We start from the raw sequence: 15,457 nt of genomic DNA on the forward strand, positions 1-15,457 counted from the left end.
TTAGTAACAGAAATGACTTCATGATTCTGCTTCTGGTCCTAACAACAGAAAAGGAGAGGATGTTCTTGGGGTTTTATTATATTAGAAAGAATGAGTTAGTGAATGCAGATTACAGAGGTGAAGGAACATTAATAAATAACTAAATAGGATTTGCTAATATTATATTCTGCATTTTAAGATATCTCCCCAGTGTGGCCCATAAACTTGTTTTAGCTAAAAAGCAGAAGAGTTTAGATGGGGGTTCTTTAGGGCAGTGCTGCTTAAGTATAATCCATAGTAAGTAACGCTAACAAATGGAATAGAAGTGTTTTAGTGTCAGGCCTCTTCGTTTTGGCAGTGCAAAATCAGACTGCTTTATTCTGAAGGCAATTTCGAGATGAACCAAACATCATTTTTATTAAGCTCGCTTGCCAACAGCAGCTGCACTCCCTGTAGAATAGCTCACTGCAAGGTCACACTCCTCCTCCACTACCATCACTCAAAATAATGTGAAGGGCTATCATTACAGTATTTCTTCACTGTTCTGTGTGTCTGTTTTCCGTGGAACCCCAAACGCCAAGCTCCAGTATGTGCCTGCATTTTCCTTCCTTGGCATCAGTAGAAAACCTAGTTACAAAGAAAGGTCATTAAACTGCAACCAGCAGAGGAGGAGCCGATGCAGCACTAACTCTGAGCCCAGCACAGGCCAAGTGGAGTCCAAGGCCATGGCAGTTCCAGAGCTGACAGCCCCACACAGCATGTTTCCTGTGTTCTTATAATGTACGCCAAGTTTGGAGACGTCAGATGGTAGGAAGCCTCGGTTGGCTCCCAAACCCTCACAGGAAGTCTGTCTACTCAGGTGCTCAGGAGGCTTCCTCCAGCCAGCTCTCCTTTGTTATAACAATCTTTGGCCTACTTTCTGCCTAACCTGGCAAAAATGGCTCAGAAACACTGAATTTCCTCTCAAGGTAGCTGGCATTATGCAAATGTATGCCAACATATTTATGTGTACTTTCCACAGGTAAAAGTTTTAGTTGGCAATTATTCCTGGGAATATGCCTAGGAGAGACAGCATCATGCCTTCTCTTGTCTAAAGTGGACATGTATTTCCATGAGAATAGGGCAGGGGGTCTCCTGGTAACCAGTCCCCAAAGCCAGGGCCATTCCCTCTCCTTCCACCACACTCCTTAACCCCCTTTCTTCCCAATAAGGGCAGAGAAGTAAGGCTGGATTTGAGTCATTAGAGTTGGAAAGGATATTAGAGATAGAGCAGCCTCCATGGTAAACTGAAGAAAAGCATTTTCAACTCCCTGCCCATGGTTGGGAGCCAAGATCCTTGTGTCCAGCCTTGCCCTGGGCAGGGCTCAGGTAATGGCAGTGTCCCCACTGCCCTCCCCGTGCCACCCACACCGTGAGGCAGGTGGAGGCCAGCTCCTCTGAGCTTTGCTGTGCCCAAAGACCTCTCATACGCCAGCTCTGCTCCTGCCCGTGACATGGAAGGAAACACATGCAGACCTTTGACAGCCACAGGCTCCTCCCGATCCTCTCGACTCTCCCTGCATGTCACATTACTCCTACCGCCCAGGCCTCAGAAAGGACTAAGTGGGGAAGAAGGAAGCCGAGTTTGTCTCCCACACGTGAGTGCCTTTGCTCATGTTCTTGGGAAGACTACAGGCCTTCTAGAGGGCACCCGCCTAGTCAGTGTTCCTCAAGCATAAGGGCATTGGGAAAGTCCTGCCACTTCACAAATTACCAATGGTCCCCACTCCCAGTAACTGTTCTTACAGCCAGGAAGCTGGCCCCAGGTTTTTGTAGTGGTGACTAGCTGAAGACTCTCCCCACCCTCATACCATTAGAGAGAACTATCTTTAAACAAGAGTTGGCATTGTAGTTAGATGGTATGGAACTGGCAGTCCCAGAACAACCTAGAAAAAACTAGGAAAAAAAATGCATGGGTTTTAAAATGACCATACAATGGGTGTTTTCCATATGAGCAGTTAAAGGACTTTATGTTTGGTGTTGGTTCATGATTTCCTTATAAGGGTGAGGCTCAAATTATTATTTGCTCTCAGTCTGTTTTGAGTATCTTGTGCTGTCGGCACTGGCAAGGCTCTGGGGCAGGCACACATCTGGGACAGCCTCACTCTTGGCCCTTCTGGTGTGGATGGTCTCATTTATATGTGGAGATGCACATGTAAATCAAGAATCCTGCTCTACGGGAAGTGCACTTTTACCTCCAAATTGTCCCCTTTTATGGGAACTATACCTTCACTTCCATACTTCTAGGAGCAGGATTTTGTGCCACGTGACACCACCACATGATCACCACTAACCCCAGTCACAGGGGACTGCTTCTCAAATGGAATCAATGGCTCCCTTTCTTGGGAGTTTTCGGCTTTAGACCAAGGGAGTTTCCAGGAGCTGACATAGTAAATCATAAAGCTTAGGACAGAGAGCAGCTAAGACTCTGCCCAGTTCCTAACGGGCCATGAACTGGTACCCATTATGGCCTGGGGGCTGGGGATCCCTGCATTAATGTATATACACATTTACATAAATGGACAGATAGAGAGAAATGCGATTATCACTTAGGAGGGCTGAAGGAGCAAATGAAGTTTCTATTTCTGATTTATTTTAGAGTTGGGACTTGGGCATTGTGTAAAAGAGTCCACAGGGGGAGAAACTGAAGAATGAAGAGATGGTGTAGACCCTAAAACTCTACGATGTCTAGGGCCTCTGGGGAATAGCATTAAGAGTTGGTTCTGAAGAGGACAAGGAGGAAGGCCTTCTGCTTCACTTAATTTCACAGGGATGTGTTCACAAAACCTGGCATTTGCCTAACTCCTACTCCTTTACACTGTACATGGCAATTTTGCATAAACATCTCATTTGTACCTCTAAATAACCTCAGGATACAAGAGGGCAGACACTCTACCCTAAATTTACAGATGAGAAAAAGACAAGTGACTTGCCAAAGCCACATGGCCACCCAGCTGTTTTGTCATATGTAATAAGTGAGGCTTTGAACTTGGGCCTTCCGCCTGCAGTGTTGAAACTGGTACGTGGCATGCTTTGCCAGCACAGCTGACTCTGGACTCCCAAGTCCAGTGCTCCTGCTGTTATCTACCGTGGCCCTTCCTGGCTGCGGCCATCTCAGAGGCAATCTGGTGATGTTTCCTAATACCTGAGGGTCATTATCTGCTTCTTACACCCATTAAAACTGTTCTTTCTAGGACGCTCTGCAGCTCAGGGCCCATGTGGTGCAGACTCAGGTAGGAGTCACTCACACGGTGATCATTATGTTATAGTGTTTACTATACACCAGTCACTTTTCTAAGGGGCATGCATGTGTTAACTAATTTATCTTAATAACTCTGTGAACCAATTGCTTTGATTATCCTCATATTCAGATAAATGAAATGAAGCAATGAGAGTCCTAATTTGCTGAATAATACCCCACTAGTGACTGATGGGGCCAGGCTTGGAGCCCTGGCAGCCTGGCCCAAGAGCCTGCACCTTTTGGTATAGTCCCCTCAATATGGGGACCATCTACCCCAGTTTGCCCAGGGTGGTATCTGTTTCCACCTTTAATCATTAACAGCATTCATGCCCCTGTCCTGTGAGGTTCACAGGGAGATGGTCCGTTTGTCTGAATTCATCACAAAATAAACAGGTTCCATTAAGTTAAACTGCTGTTTTGTTTTGTTTTGTTAGTAGGGACGGGTCACCCCTAAGCCACAGCCATCTTTCTGCCTGGACTGTTGCACTCAAAAACATATCAGCTTAAATGATAAGCCATATAGTTACCAGGCCCACAAGAGCCTAAAGGGCTTCAGGAGCCAAAAGTACTTCCATTCTGGGCCCTTTAAAACCTCTCCCAGATTTTGCTTTCATTTTCTGTAACATTATTTACTTTATTGTTTCCAGGATCCTCACACACTGGCCCTGGAAAGTTGTTTTGGCATGTTTGTCTTTCTTTTTCACATTTGTCTTTCTTTCCCTCATCTGAGTATAGTAGTAACTTTTGTGTAGCCTTTAAACAGATACTAGTCTAACCTTCATTAACTTAAAAACCTAGGTAGGCTGTGGCCTCCTGGCAGTCAGTGCTAGAATATTTGCTCGACTCTCTGGGCTGTTTGGGCAGTGCCAGTCCTGCCTGCAGGTGTCAGGCGCTGCGGCAGAGCTATGGGTAGGGCCATATGTGAGGGCCATCGGCAGCCTGCTTCCTCCCATTCTCCTCTTAGTACATGTAAATGTTATGAGTACATGTAAATGTTATATATAGTATAGTAAATGTTACTATAACATTTAAAGATCATTTTGTAAGTTCCAAAGCCAAATCTTGAGTTTCCAAGTGATTTACAAACAAGCGCATATACTTCTCTAGTATTCTTACAAACTGGGCTTTTAGTGTGGTAAATCCTATTCCAGAAGGTCTTGATGAATTGGTTTAGGAATCCTCTGGTGAAAGATCTGCACCATCACAGATGACACCATTGTAGAATCTTTTTTTTTCTTTTGAACCAGGGCCTTGCTCTGTTGCCGTCTGAAGTACAGCAGCACGATCATAGCTCACTGCAACCTTGAACCCTGGACTCAGGTGATCCTCCTGACTCAGCTTCCCAAGTAGCTAGGACTACAGGCGTATGCCACCACACCTGGCTCATTAAAAAAAAATTTTTTTTTTGTAGAGATGGGGTCTCATTATATTGCCCAGGTTGGTCTTGAGTTCCTGGCCCTCAAGCAGTCCTCCCACCTCAGCCTCCCAAAGTGTCAGGATTACAGGTGTGAGCCACCATGCCCAGCCCTGCAGAATCTTTAATTCCTCTTTTCGCCAGCACCATCCCTGGCCTCTGCAGCTTTGACTTTCTTTTCTTTCCTTTCCTTTTCTTTTTTTTTTTGAGATAAAGTTTTGCTCTTGTTGCCCAGGCTGGAGTGCAGTGGCACAATCTCAGCTCACCGCAACCTCCACCTCCTGAGTTCAAGTGATTCTCCTGCCTCACCCTCCCAAGTAGCTGGGATTACAGGCATGCGCCACCATGCCTGGCTAATTTTGTTTTTAGTAGGGACGAATTTTCACCATGTTGGTCAGGCTGGTCTTGAACTCCTGACCTCAGGTGATCTACCTACCCTCGGCCTCCCAAAATGCTGGGATTCGAGGCGTGAGCCACTGCGCCCAGCAGCTTTATTTTCTTCCTACATTTTCCCCTGTTTTCATGAGGCATTGCTTTATCGAACACGCCATGCCTGTTTGTGTTTGGGTTCACTTTTCTTTTCATAATCCAAAGAATCACAGATCATACCAGTCATGTGGTCACTACTACAATGAGTTCTGCCTCCGAATGCAAAGATGACATCTGCTGTAGTCTGGTCCCTTTGGGCTAGTTTTTCTCCAAATTCCTATCTAGGTACCACTGCCTTCCCAGGGTAACAGCAGTCTCAGGCCATCTGTTTCCACTGAAGTGGTCAGCTGGTCCTGAGGCCTCCCACCCCAGTAGACAGTGAGTGTGTCATTCAGGATGGAGGTCAATTGTTAGGCAGCCAAGGAAGAAAAAGAAAACTGATTTTTAAAAAAGAGGTCCAGATCAGGGGAATTCAATTAACAGCCTGTAGCCTAGTTATGCCAAATTCATTTTCACATGGTTCATGCATCCTGAAAAGGGTAACAAGTTTGCTGGATTTGCGTATTTCAATTATAAGTTGAATTAAATGCAGCAGCTGCAAGCATCTTTTTCTTTTTTTGCTTCCAAAACAATGAATCAGAGTTAATCCACAGTTATATTTTCCCCAAGCACAGCAGAAAAGTTATGTGTGTATTGTCGGGAGACAAAAATAAATTGTTACCCTAACCCTTTTGTCCCCCAGTTATCAGCTTTAAGCCTCATGGAATGAGCAGCACCAAGGGTGACCATGGAGAGAACACAGTGATATAGTCTGCTTTTAAAAATCCTTGACATCACCAAGCCTGCCTTTTCTTCTCCCTGCATTTCTAGTTCACCAAACATCTACTAACCTGAGCAAGAAGATGCCTAGAAATCAACAGGTGGTGATTCCTGGGCATATGAGACGAACAGTGGGACTGGAAGAGCAATTTTCAAAAATGAAACCTATCTTGTTGGGGCTTAGGACACACCACCTCAAAATATGACTGAAGGAGACTAGAATATGCCACCCCAAAATATACTTCTCTGGCGTATTTTGAGCTGGTTATTCTGAGAAACTGCAGACATAGGAGTAGCTCTGAAAAGTTGTCACTTAGTAAAAGAAATCTACATCTACAAAGGAAATCTACATTAGTCTAAGTGTGGTGGCTTGCACCTATGGTCCCAGCTATTTGGGAAGCTGTGGTAGGAGGATCACTTGAGCCTGGGAGGTGGAGGTTGCAGTGAGCTATGATCATGCCACTGTACTCCAGTCTGTGACAGCAAGACCCTGTCTCAAAAAAAAAAAAAAAAAGAAAAAAGGAAAATCCAAGCTGCTGAGAATTCTTCCTTCTGCTGATACTTAACGCTTCCATACTCCACATTCCCCCACTCCTTAAGCCCAGTACCCCTGTGCTCCAGTGTCCAACAGCAGACACATTTCTAGTGTCAGAACAGATATTTCCTAGAGGTTTGTGGGGTTTTAAAAATTATCTTCAGAGAATGTTTACCTCTAGCGGGAAAATGCTTCAGTCCAAACCAACGCCCCCTCCATACTTGTGGGTACTGCTGAGCATCATGTGAACTTAGGACAGGGAATGGGCAGGAGGAGAGAAGGTGAATCTCAGCCCACATGCCTGGCTGACACGGGAGCATAAGGCTACCTGGTCTGTTCATGAAGTCACAGTGGCCTAGGCCCGCAATGTCTATCCTCTTCATAAAAAGCACCATACTTGTTAGGTTGGCTTCCTGCATTTCTGCTGGCTTAAGTGGCGTCATGTCTTTGGAGGCAAATTCTTCAGTGTACAGGCAGAAAAATTTTCCTAAAAGACATGAAGAAAAATGGCTTTAATATTTGTGGGTTGCCTGCATACAAGAATTGACAACATTTAGTATTTGTGTCCACAGCACTACCTGAAGAAGATGAGCCAAGAATCTGCTTGCGTATCTCTGCCTGGCTTTGGCTGATGGGCTGCATGACAAGCGAGTTTGCTCTTATTCTCGGGTTGTACACCTTTAAATGGAAAGACAGCATCATTAGCGTCAGATAAGTCATGATTTAGTAGGCTCACTGATCCTGAAGAGAATATGCTGTTTGCAGAACTTTACTCCATGAAATGCACCGCTACAGACTCATTTTCTTGGTACAATATTTATTATTGTTTCACTTGCCTTGAGATGGAAACTGCAAGTGCTTTGATAAATGGATTTAAAGGTCGTCTGCTTTCATTGTGGCTTCAATAACTATGGGACCTCTGTGTCACTGCCAAAATACTAGCACTGTCACTTCTCAAAGCACTGTACTGGTGAATGATAACATATCTTCATATGCCACACAGAGAAAGGGTTCTTACTTGATAGTGCCATGTTTCTTTATAGTTTTGTTCAAATCAACCAGGATCTTGGTGGTCTCACCTTTACAATACATACTGAGAGTTCCGGTCATAACAGCTAATACAGAAACTGCATATGGCACTAACAATGATTTTCCTTACAGGTGGTTCACGGGGGCAAGTGACAGCCCTGGTTTCTCTGAAGGCTGGACTAATTCAATCAAGATCAACTCTAAGTGATTTCCAGGGAACCTTCATGACTGTTGGAATTGCTCTGTCATAATAAGGCAGGGATATTTAGAAGGCTCATAGTCTCCTGGAGGGATAAAACATCTCAGCACCTAGTAATGGTAAATTAGTCAATATTTTTTAGTTTCCTTTCAGATATCAAATGCTATGATTTTCTGAGGTCTTAGTGTCAGAGTTTGAAATACCTTGTTTTCCTTTTTTTTCTAATTTTTATTTAAAAGTAATAGAGAATATTTTGTAATTAGGATGAAAATTTTATCATGTCAATTATAAGCCAAAAACTGCTAAAATAAAGTCAGTATACTTGAAACAATTTCTAGTAATTTCTCTGGGGTAAGATACTAATTACTTTGATAAAGGGGCCATCAAAATATCCAGTAAAATGTTCATAAGAAAAGATTAGTTTAAGAGTCAATTTGCTTTGCTAGTACCTTAGCTAAAGAAAAAAATACCATTAAAGATAACTATCACCTTTATGCTCTAGTAGTTGAGTCTTTCCTCAAAAGTTTCTCCTTTGGCAGCTCAATCAATTTAATTCATTTCCAAACTTCCAACATGCTAATGAAAGACAGTAATACGTGATCAAGACTTGTTACTGGCTGCAATAATTCTTCTTTGCACTCATGACCAAATTCAAAGAATCCCCAGGTCACATAGTTCATCCTCACTTCCTGATCAGTAAAATGGTAGGAAACTGAGAAACTGGTGCTGGACAATTATTAGCAGTCTGTTTAACCTACTCAATAATTACCTTTCTTCTTTCCACACCTACATCGATAACAAATTTGACTGAGTTACTCCAGATCAAAGACTCTCCAGAGCTAGTAGTTAACACCACTCTTCTCTGATAAACTTGGCATTTTTTTTCTGTTTCATCGAGTGGCTTGAACAATGAACATTTCTCTTTTGGATACAAAGGAACCACCACCAGTTCTCCAAGATCTGGGTTTAGGTTAGATCCTTGATAGACAATTTCATAGACTTTCTCAATATCCTAAAGGAAAAAAAAAAAAAACCCCATGAAAATAAAATACAATGCAGACTTCACTATGAAAAAAATGTCTGAATTACATAAAATTTTAGGCAATACTACATAACAGATACAGAGAAAGAAATGCCTGTGTTGCTGCCTACATGTATCTTTAAATAAGGAAAGATGCACCTAAATGAGAAAACATCTTTTGGGAAGTTAAATAGAATTTATATTGTTTTCCCATTTAATTTCGTTAGATTTCACTAGAAATCTAAGTAAAAAAGATGACTTCCCACAACTGCCATAGTTTTTCCAGCTCAATTCCGTTCTCCAGGTCTCTAGCTTATGTCTCTTTCCTTTTCATACCCTTTGTAGAATGGGATTGAATTAACTCAAGGGTTTTGTAGGAAGACAGAGCCATCTAGAAGAATAGCAAGGTATCACAGGTCGCTGAGAACTAGGTGAGCTGTGCTTGTTTCCTGATCTGCTAAGCGGCTCCCAGGAAGCTGGGCAGAGGCCACTCCATGGGGTCCCACATCAGCTGGTACATAGGTACAGTCCCTTGCTTGCACTTCCGTTTTCCACATATTTACTTGGGGCAGATTTTTTTTACCAAGCAAACAGCATGGCTGTTGATCCTAACGAGTGAAAACTTGCCAATTGGAATAATGAGAACAAAATGATTTCTCCATTCTTATAATTCTGATTACTTCACTTTACCCCTCATATTAAGGAAGGATTGTTTAGAAACTAAAAGGAAGGCCAGGTGTGGTGGCTCATGCCTGTAATCTCAGCACTTTGGGAGGCTGAGTTGGGCGGATCATTAAGTCAAGATATCAAGACCATCCTGGCCAAGATGGTGAAACCCCATCTCTACTAAAAATACAAAAATTAGCTGGATGTGGCGGCATGCGCCTGTAGTCCCAGCTACTCGGGAGGCTGAGGCAGAAGAATCACTTGAACCTGGGAGACGGATGCTGCATCATGCCGAGATCGTGCCACTGCACTCCAGCCTGGCGACAGAACGAGACTCTGTCTCAAAAATAAATAAATACATCAAAAAAGAAATTAAAAGGAAAAGGATGAGTACTTGAGCTAAGCTGCATCCCCTGAACCTGGCTGCTGGTTGGCCTTAGGAGGACATGCATTCATTCCTCCCAGATGAGTCCATCAAGCAAGCTTCTCGTTGGTGCAACTTAACAGCTAACTTGGATTTGGAAAAGGAGATTTGATTCCAGTAGCCCATTCATGAGCAATTTCCCATCAAAATAAACTTTTTTTTTTTGAGATGGAGTCTCGCTCTGTTGCCCAGGCTGGTGTGTAGAGGCATGATCTCGGCTCACTGCAAGCTCCGCCTCCCAGGTTCATGCCATTCTCCTGCCTCAGCCTCCCTAGTAGCTGGGACTACAGGCGCCTGCCACCATGCCCGGCTAATCTTTTTTGTATTTTTAGTAGAGACGGGATTTCACCATGTTAGCCAGATGGTCTCGATCTCCTGACTTCGTGATCCGCCTGCCTCGGCCTCCCAAAGTCCTGGGATTACAGGTGTGAGCCACCGTGCCTGGCCCAAGATAAACTTTTTATTGCATTGAAATATTTACTTTTATTCTCTTAGAATATGTGAAAAAATAATTATGGCCACTAATTATTTATTTGGTTCTGGTTGCTAAAACTTTTTAGTCGTAGGTGAATTCTTCGAGTAATGCTGCTTCTAATGCTCTCTCACTGAGCTATTTCGGCTGCCTTGTAAGTGGGTTCTAATGTTGAATTTTATTTCAAATGGCAATAAAAAAGAATTTTTAAAATCTTCAGAAGGGAAAAAGCAGAGCAAAATAGAAATAGATATATAGTTTAGGCTCCTCAAGCACAGCTGATACAGGGCTTTAAGGCCATAATCTGCAGAATTTGGGGCAGAAAAGCTTTAAAAAATGTGCACCTGGTACTTCAGACATTTTGTTTATTCATTTTCTTGATTCTTACTCAATGTATGTGGTTTATTTACCTATGCATAACTTTCCTATAACTACCTGCACAGTTATGGGGAACAGCAACACCCACTGAAGGATGATACCTAGCAGACATCTAGCTCGCCAAAAATGAAAGAAGATCCGCAACTGCATAGAACATTTCCCAGGAAAACCTCCAACCTAAAAACACCTTTGTGATAGTTTGTTACTGCACAATAATCTGGCTGCATATTATCGTAAATCTCAATGTATGTTTTCTATTTCATATTTTGTTTTCCGGTTAAAAGACAGCTAGGTGATAGGAAACAACACGCTAAACATTCAGGGCTCTAAGTCTCAATTAAGTACCAAGACACAGGGCAGCCTGTGAATTACAGAGATTAATTCACAGCAGGTGTGGTGCTAAGCAAGCGGTTGGAGAAAATGTGACACACCTAATGTAAATGCATTGCTGTTTCACCAAAATGAGAATATTTCTGTAATTTAAAATATATTCCTTAATATAAAAAATGATAGGGCTGGGTGCAGTGGCTCATGCCTATAATCCCAAGACTGGGAGGCCAAGACAGGAGAAGTGCTTGAGGCCAGGAGTTCAAGACCAGCCTGGGCAACATAGTGAGACCCACCCTCGTCTCTACCAAAAAAAAAAAAAAAAAAAAAAAAAACCACAAAAACTAGCTGGGCATACCGGCACACACCTGTAATCCCAGCTACTTGGGAGGCTGAGGAGATAGATGGCTTGAGCCCAGGAGTTCGAGGTTACACTGAGCCAAGATCACACCACTGCACTCCAGCCTAGGCAACACAGTGAGGTCCTGTCTCTAAATAAATAAATACAAATTTTAAATGACAATTAGTACATTTGTATTAGACTGGTTTTGTTTTCATATGATATTTAAGTGTGATGGTAGGTTTTAAAGCTTTATATAGAAATCAAGAAAGCATCAAATAGCATGGGGGGGAATGATCAATAGCTTGTTAGCACCGATTTCAGAGAAAGACAAATCTTTCCAAGAGACAAATCCCAGCCCATAAGAGATGAGTATCTTAATGATGGATCCTGACAAAAGTAATGGAAAAGAAAAGTCCATCAGGATACTGAATGGTGTTCTGCTTGTCAGGCAGATGGGGTAAGGAAAACCAGGTAACACCTGTGGAATCCAAGGCTGAGGCAGGAGAAAAAAACCTGGTGCCCAGGTAAAGTCTGCTGAAGCCAGCACAATGTCAGTGGCTGGCTTGCTGCCCCACCCACAGGGGAGGTCAGTTGCTGAGCCCCTGGACAATGAGGAGCTCACCTTTAGAGGGTCCAGTGCTCTGCCTTTGTCACAGAGGCTCAGAATTACAAAATCCTCTGGTATTTCATGGCACTCTCACTTTAACACTGCAAAACTGATGGTTTCTTAATAGGAATGCCTTTCCAGCCTGCCTTCAGGGGAGATTACGTATCTTTCCAAGTCCTGTGGCATTTACAGTTTCTACTACCAGCCTGGATAATGATGCATCTTCTAAAGTTGACAGTTCAAAAGTCACTCTACTATTAATTATAGTTTATATTAAACTTGTAAGAATCATGTGCCCTAAGACCATCTGCACCTTAGTTCTGTTATGAGCTTTATTTTCCAAGATCCAAAATCCATTTCCAAATCCATTTTGGAATTTTTGCTTACCCTGACTTGAAGGATTACACCCATCCTATCAGTCTTAATTGCACTTTTTTTTCTTGCAGAAATGTATGTCCTTTTTTTTTTTTTTTTTTAATTTTTCATTTTTTTTTTTCTAGAGGCAGGGTCTTGCTCTGTCACACAGGCTGGAGTGCAGTGATGCAATCATAGCTCACTGCAGCCGCAAACTCCTTAGTTCAAGCAATCCTCCTGTCTCAGCTTCCTGAGTAGCTGGGACTACAGGCCTGAGCCTGTAATTTTTAAATTTTTAAATTTTTTTGTTGAGATAGGGCCCTGCTATGTTGTCAAGGCTGGTCTCAACCTCCTGGCCTCACATGATCCTCCCACCTCAGCCTCCCAAAGTGCTGCGATTACAGGCATGAACCACAGTGCCCGGCCTACGTCCTGTTTTTCACCTGGCAATTCTGACTCTCAAATATATTAGATTTGCTATTCTTCCCTTCCTTAGGCTTTATCTGGTTATACTGAGAAGCTCTAATTGTTCTCATAAATCCTATGTCTCCGTATTTTATTATTTTTCTCAGGACTTTCTTGAATATCTTGAATCATGCAGGTTGAGGAGATGGTAACAGAATAAATCACTGTAATAGGCAGATTTGCTATTCAAGAGAATGCATATCATCTACATGCAAAAAAAAATGGTAAATACGCAGTTACATTGAGGTTCTAGAAACAGATAAAATCTAAGAAAACTAAAGTTCCCAAAGCCAGAAGGAGCTGTCATCCTTTATGCTTTGAGTATAAAATAGAATAAATACTTCTGAAAGTGTTTCTGAAAGCATGTGGATGTTCAAGAAAAGGCTCTGACAGACAGCTGAGCCACTTATCTGTTCAGCTGTGGCTCAGCCTACATCAAATAATTTCCTTTTTGGTTTCTGTTTAATGAGTAGAACCACTACATATTTGGGTCATGGTCTAAAAACTCGTGCTTCTTCTCTCTGTGGGAGAAGATAGGGAGAAAAGGCCAGGCAATTAGTCTCCATGAAGAGAGGTCTAATTCTGGAGATCCTGGAGGCTTTTAGATTCAGCCAACAGAGTACTGGGGAAAGAAATAGGGCCAGTGTAGCTGCAATTAAAAAAAAAATGCAACACCAAATGGTACCTTGGCTGTAGAAAAGCAGTAACAGAATGGAAATGATGCTTGATTGCACATTTCCAGTCATTCTTTTAAAGAGATGTTTTAAAGAAACTCGAGTTAAAGTTTTTTCTTACCTTTTAAGAATGGAGCCCCAGTCTAGGGAGATGACCTTCTTGGGTGGGCTATAAATGATATTTTCTGCCCATACTCCACTGACTATCACAGGACTGCTTGTGGGAAATGTATTACTTAACTCTATGGTGAATGCTTAGGTGATATTCCTGATCTCCAACAAACACACCTGCTCATAGGGAGGCAGCGGAGAATGTCAGGGGAGTCAGCATGCACCTACTGTACCAAGAGACGACAACTCACAGCAAGCATACGTAAGAGTCAGTTTTGCCTTTGGGGCAGCCCACTCTCTGGCCTGAGCCTGCTAGAGGGAAGCTGGCTCTGGAGATCATGTCTAGAGACTCCTCACCCGTATTTTGTTTTCAGAACTGCATGTGATTTTAGAAACACTTCCTGTTCTCCTTTCAGCACAGGTTTTATTTAATTAGGTGTGATGAAACCAAATATTTAAACAGTTAATTAGCAAACTGAAACCTGTAGGTTATTAAACGCTTCCCAGGTGAAATACCTTATTACTCTGTAAGGTTAGAATATCACTTACTTACTTGTTCACAGGCCAGAAAGACTACAATGTCACCTTTCTCACCCGAGCGGTGAATTTCAAAGATAAGGCGTAAAATAGACTCAAAGGAATCCTTTTGAGCCTCACTAAGGTACACAACCTCCACAGGGTGTTTATTTTTCACTTCTATGAGAGGCAAGTTTCCATAATAAGAATTGAGTTTGCTGATCAGGTGAGGTGAGGAGTTAATTATGAGCTTCAGTTCCGGTCTTGCTAGTAAAACATCTTTAAGAAGTCCAAGTAACACATCAGTTGCAATGCTTCTTTCATGAATATCATCTAAGATGATGACCCCATAGCTACCCAAAAAAGGATTGGACATCATTTCTCTTTGCAACATATCATCAGTACAATACCTATAAAGAAGAAACATTAAAGTTAGAATATTCTTATGCTAAGTCATGCAAAAAACTTCCTAACAAGAAAAAATGCCTTTCCTATATTCATTTCTCTGAATCAGTAATTCTAAATTTTTACTGGGCTGTAGAAGTTGATACAATCTACAGAATTATCACACACAAAAATACAAACAAAATTTATACCCAGTTTGTGTATGTTCCTGGACCGCCCCCTACAAAGACCATTCTGAACCCTAGGTTAAAGGCCTCTGACTAAATGTTTATTACAAATATTAATAAAAGCCTGCATCTAACTTTTGTTCTGAGCTTTATACATAAAAAGTAGTATCATAAAACACTCTGGTCAATTTTTCCTCTCTCATTCATCAATGAAAGAATTTTGAGTAAAATTATAGACTTTTCAAGGAAAGGATACAAGAGTAACCATCCTGGCTCAGACTCATGGTCCAGCTAGCCCACTGTTTGGATAGACACTATTATTGGTGGTTCATTGTGGGAGATGATATCATTAAGGTGTCATCCAAATAATAAGCAAACAGAAGGATCTAAAAAGTAACCACCTATTTAAGGGCAGCATGAAAATTGGCTAAAATTCCTGGAGTGGGGAGGGGTCATTAGTGATTTTAATGGACTTTTCCCATAGTTCTTGGGATGATTTTTTAAAACTAAACCATTAAGTCACTAAGCTTAATGAAAATAACTTTCTGATACTATTTACATATTTACCTGTATTATTGCTTGAAGAAACCAATCCCGTATGTTTTTTACCCATTTAAGGTATTTACTTTTATTTATTCTTGTACATGGCAATTCTGAGATTGCTATCTGTAGACAGGCCTGCCTGCAAGGTTAGCCCTTGGCTAGCATTTGGGAACTTTGATTTAGGGAGGGTTCTCACCATTCCTAGAACGATAAAGAGTCGTCTGCTGTGCTGAACCATTTGTACAGGCAATATGGTGTATGCTGCACATGTGCTTTCCTTCTGGGAGTCTGGAATTTTGA

The 15,457-nt window shown here is 42.0% G+C and overlaps 2 protein-coding genes across 3 annotated transcripts in view; one reads left to right on the forward strand and one right to left on the reverse strand.

Moving 5' to 3' along the window:
• The window catches only part of BCCIP (BRCA2 and CDKN1A interacting protein), a 28,644-nt gene extending 20,466 nt beyond the window's left edge, over window positions 1-8,178 (forward strand). For both annotated transcript variants that reach the window (XM_025395624.1, XM_025395625.1), the window contains exon 8: window positions 7,618-8,178. In XM_025395624.1, coding sequence (XP_025251409.1) covers window positions 7,618-7,736 — 119 coding nt within the window. In that variant the 3' untranslated portion in view covers window positions 7,737-8,178. The remainder of the gene's footprint in view (window positions 1-7,617) is intronic.
• The window catches only part of DHX32 (DEAH-box helicase 32 (putative)), a 56,540-nt gene that overhangs the window by 8,075 nt on the left and 33,008 nt on the right, over window positions 1-15,457 (reverse strand). The window contains exons 4-7 of the mRNA XM_025395623.1: window positions 14,080-14,452; window positions 8,454-8,696; window positions 7,035-7,134; window positions 6,785-6,943 (exon numbers count right to left, since the gene is read on the reverse strand). Coding sequence (XP_025251408.1) covers window positions 6,785-6,943; window positions 7,035-7,134; window positions 8,454-8,696; window positions 14,080-14,452 — 875 coding nt within the window. The remainder of the gene's footprint in view (window positions 1-6,784; window positions 6,944-7,034; window positions 7,135-8,453; window positions 8,697-14,079; window positions 14,453-15,457) is intronic.

This window comes from Theropithecus gelada, chromosome 9, assembly GCF_003255815.1.
Source record: "Theropithecus gelada isolate Dixy chromosome 9, Tgel_1.0, whole genome shotgun sequence".
Classification (NCBI taxonomy): Eukaryota; Metazoa; Chordata; class Mammalia; order Primates; family Cercopithecidae; genus Theropithecus; species Theropithecus gelada.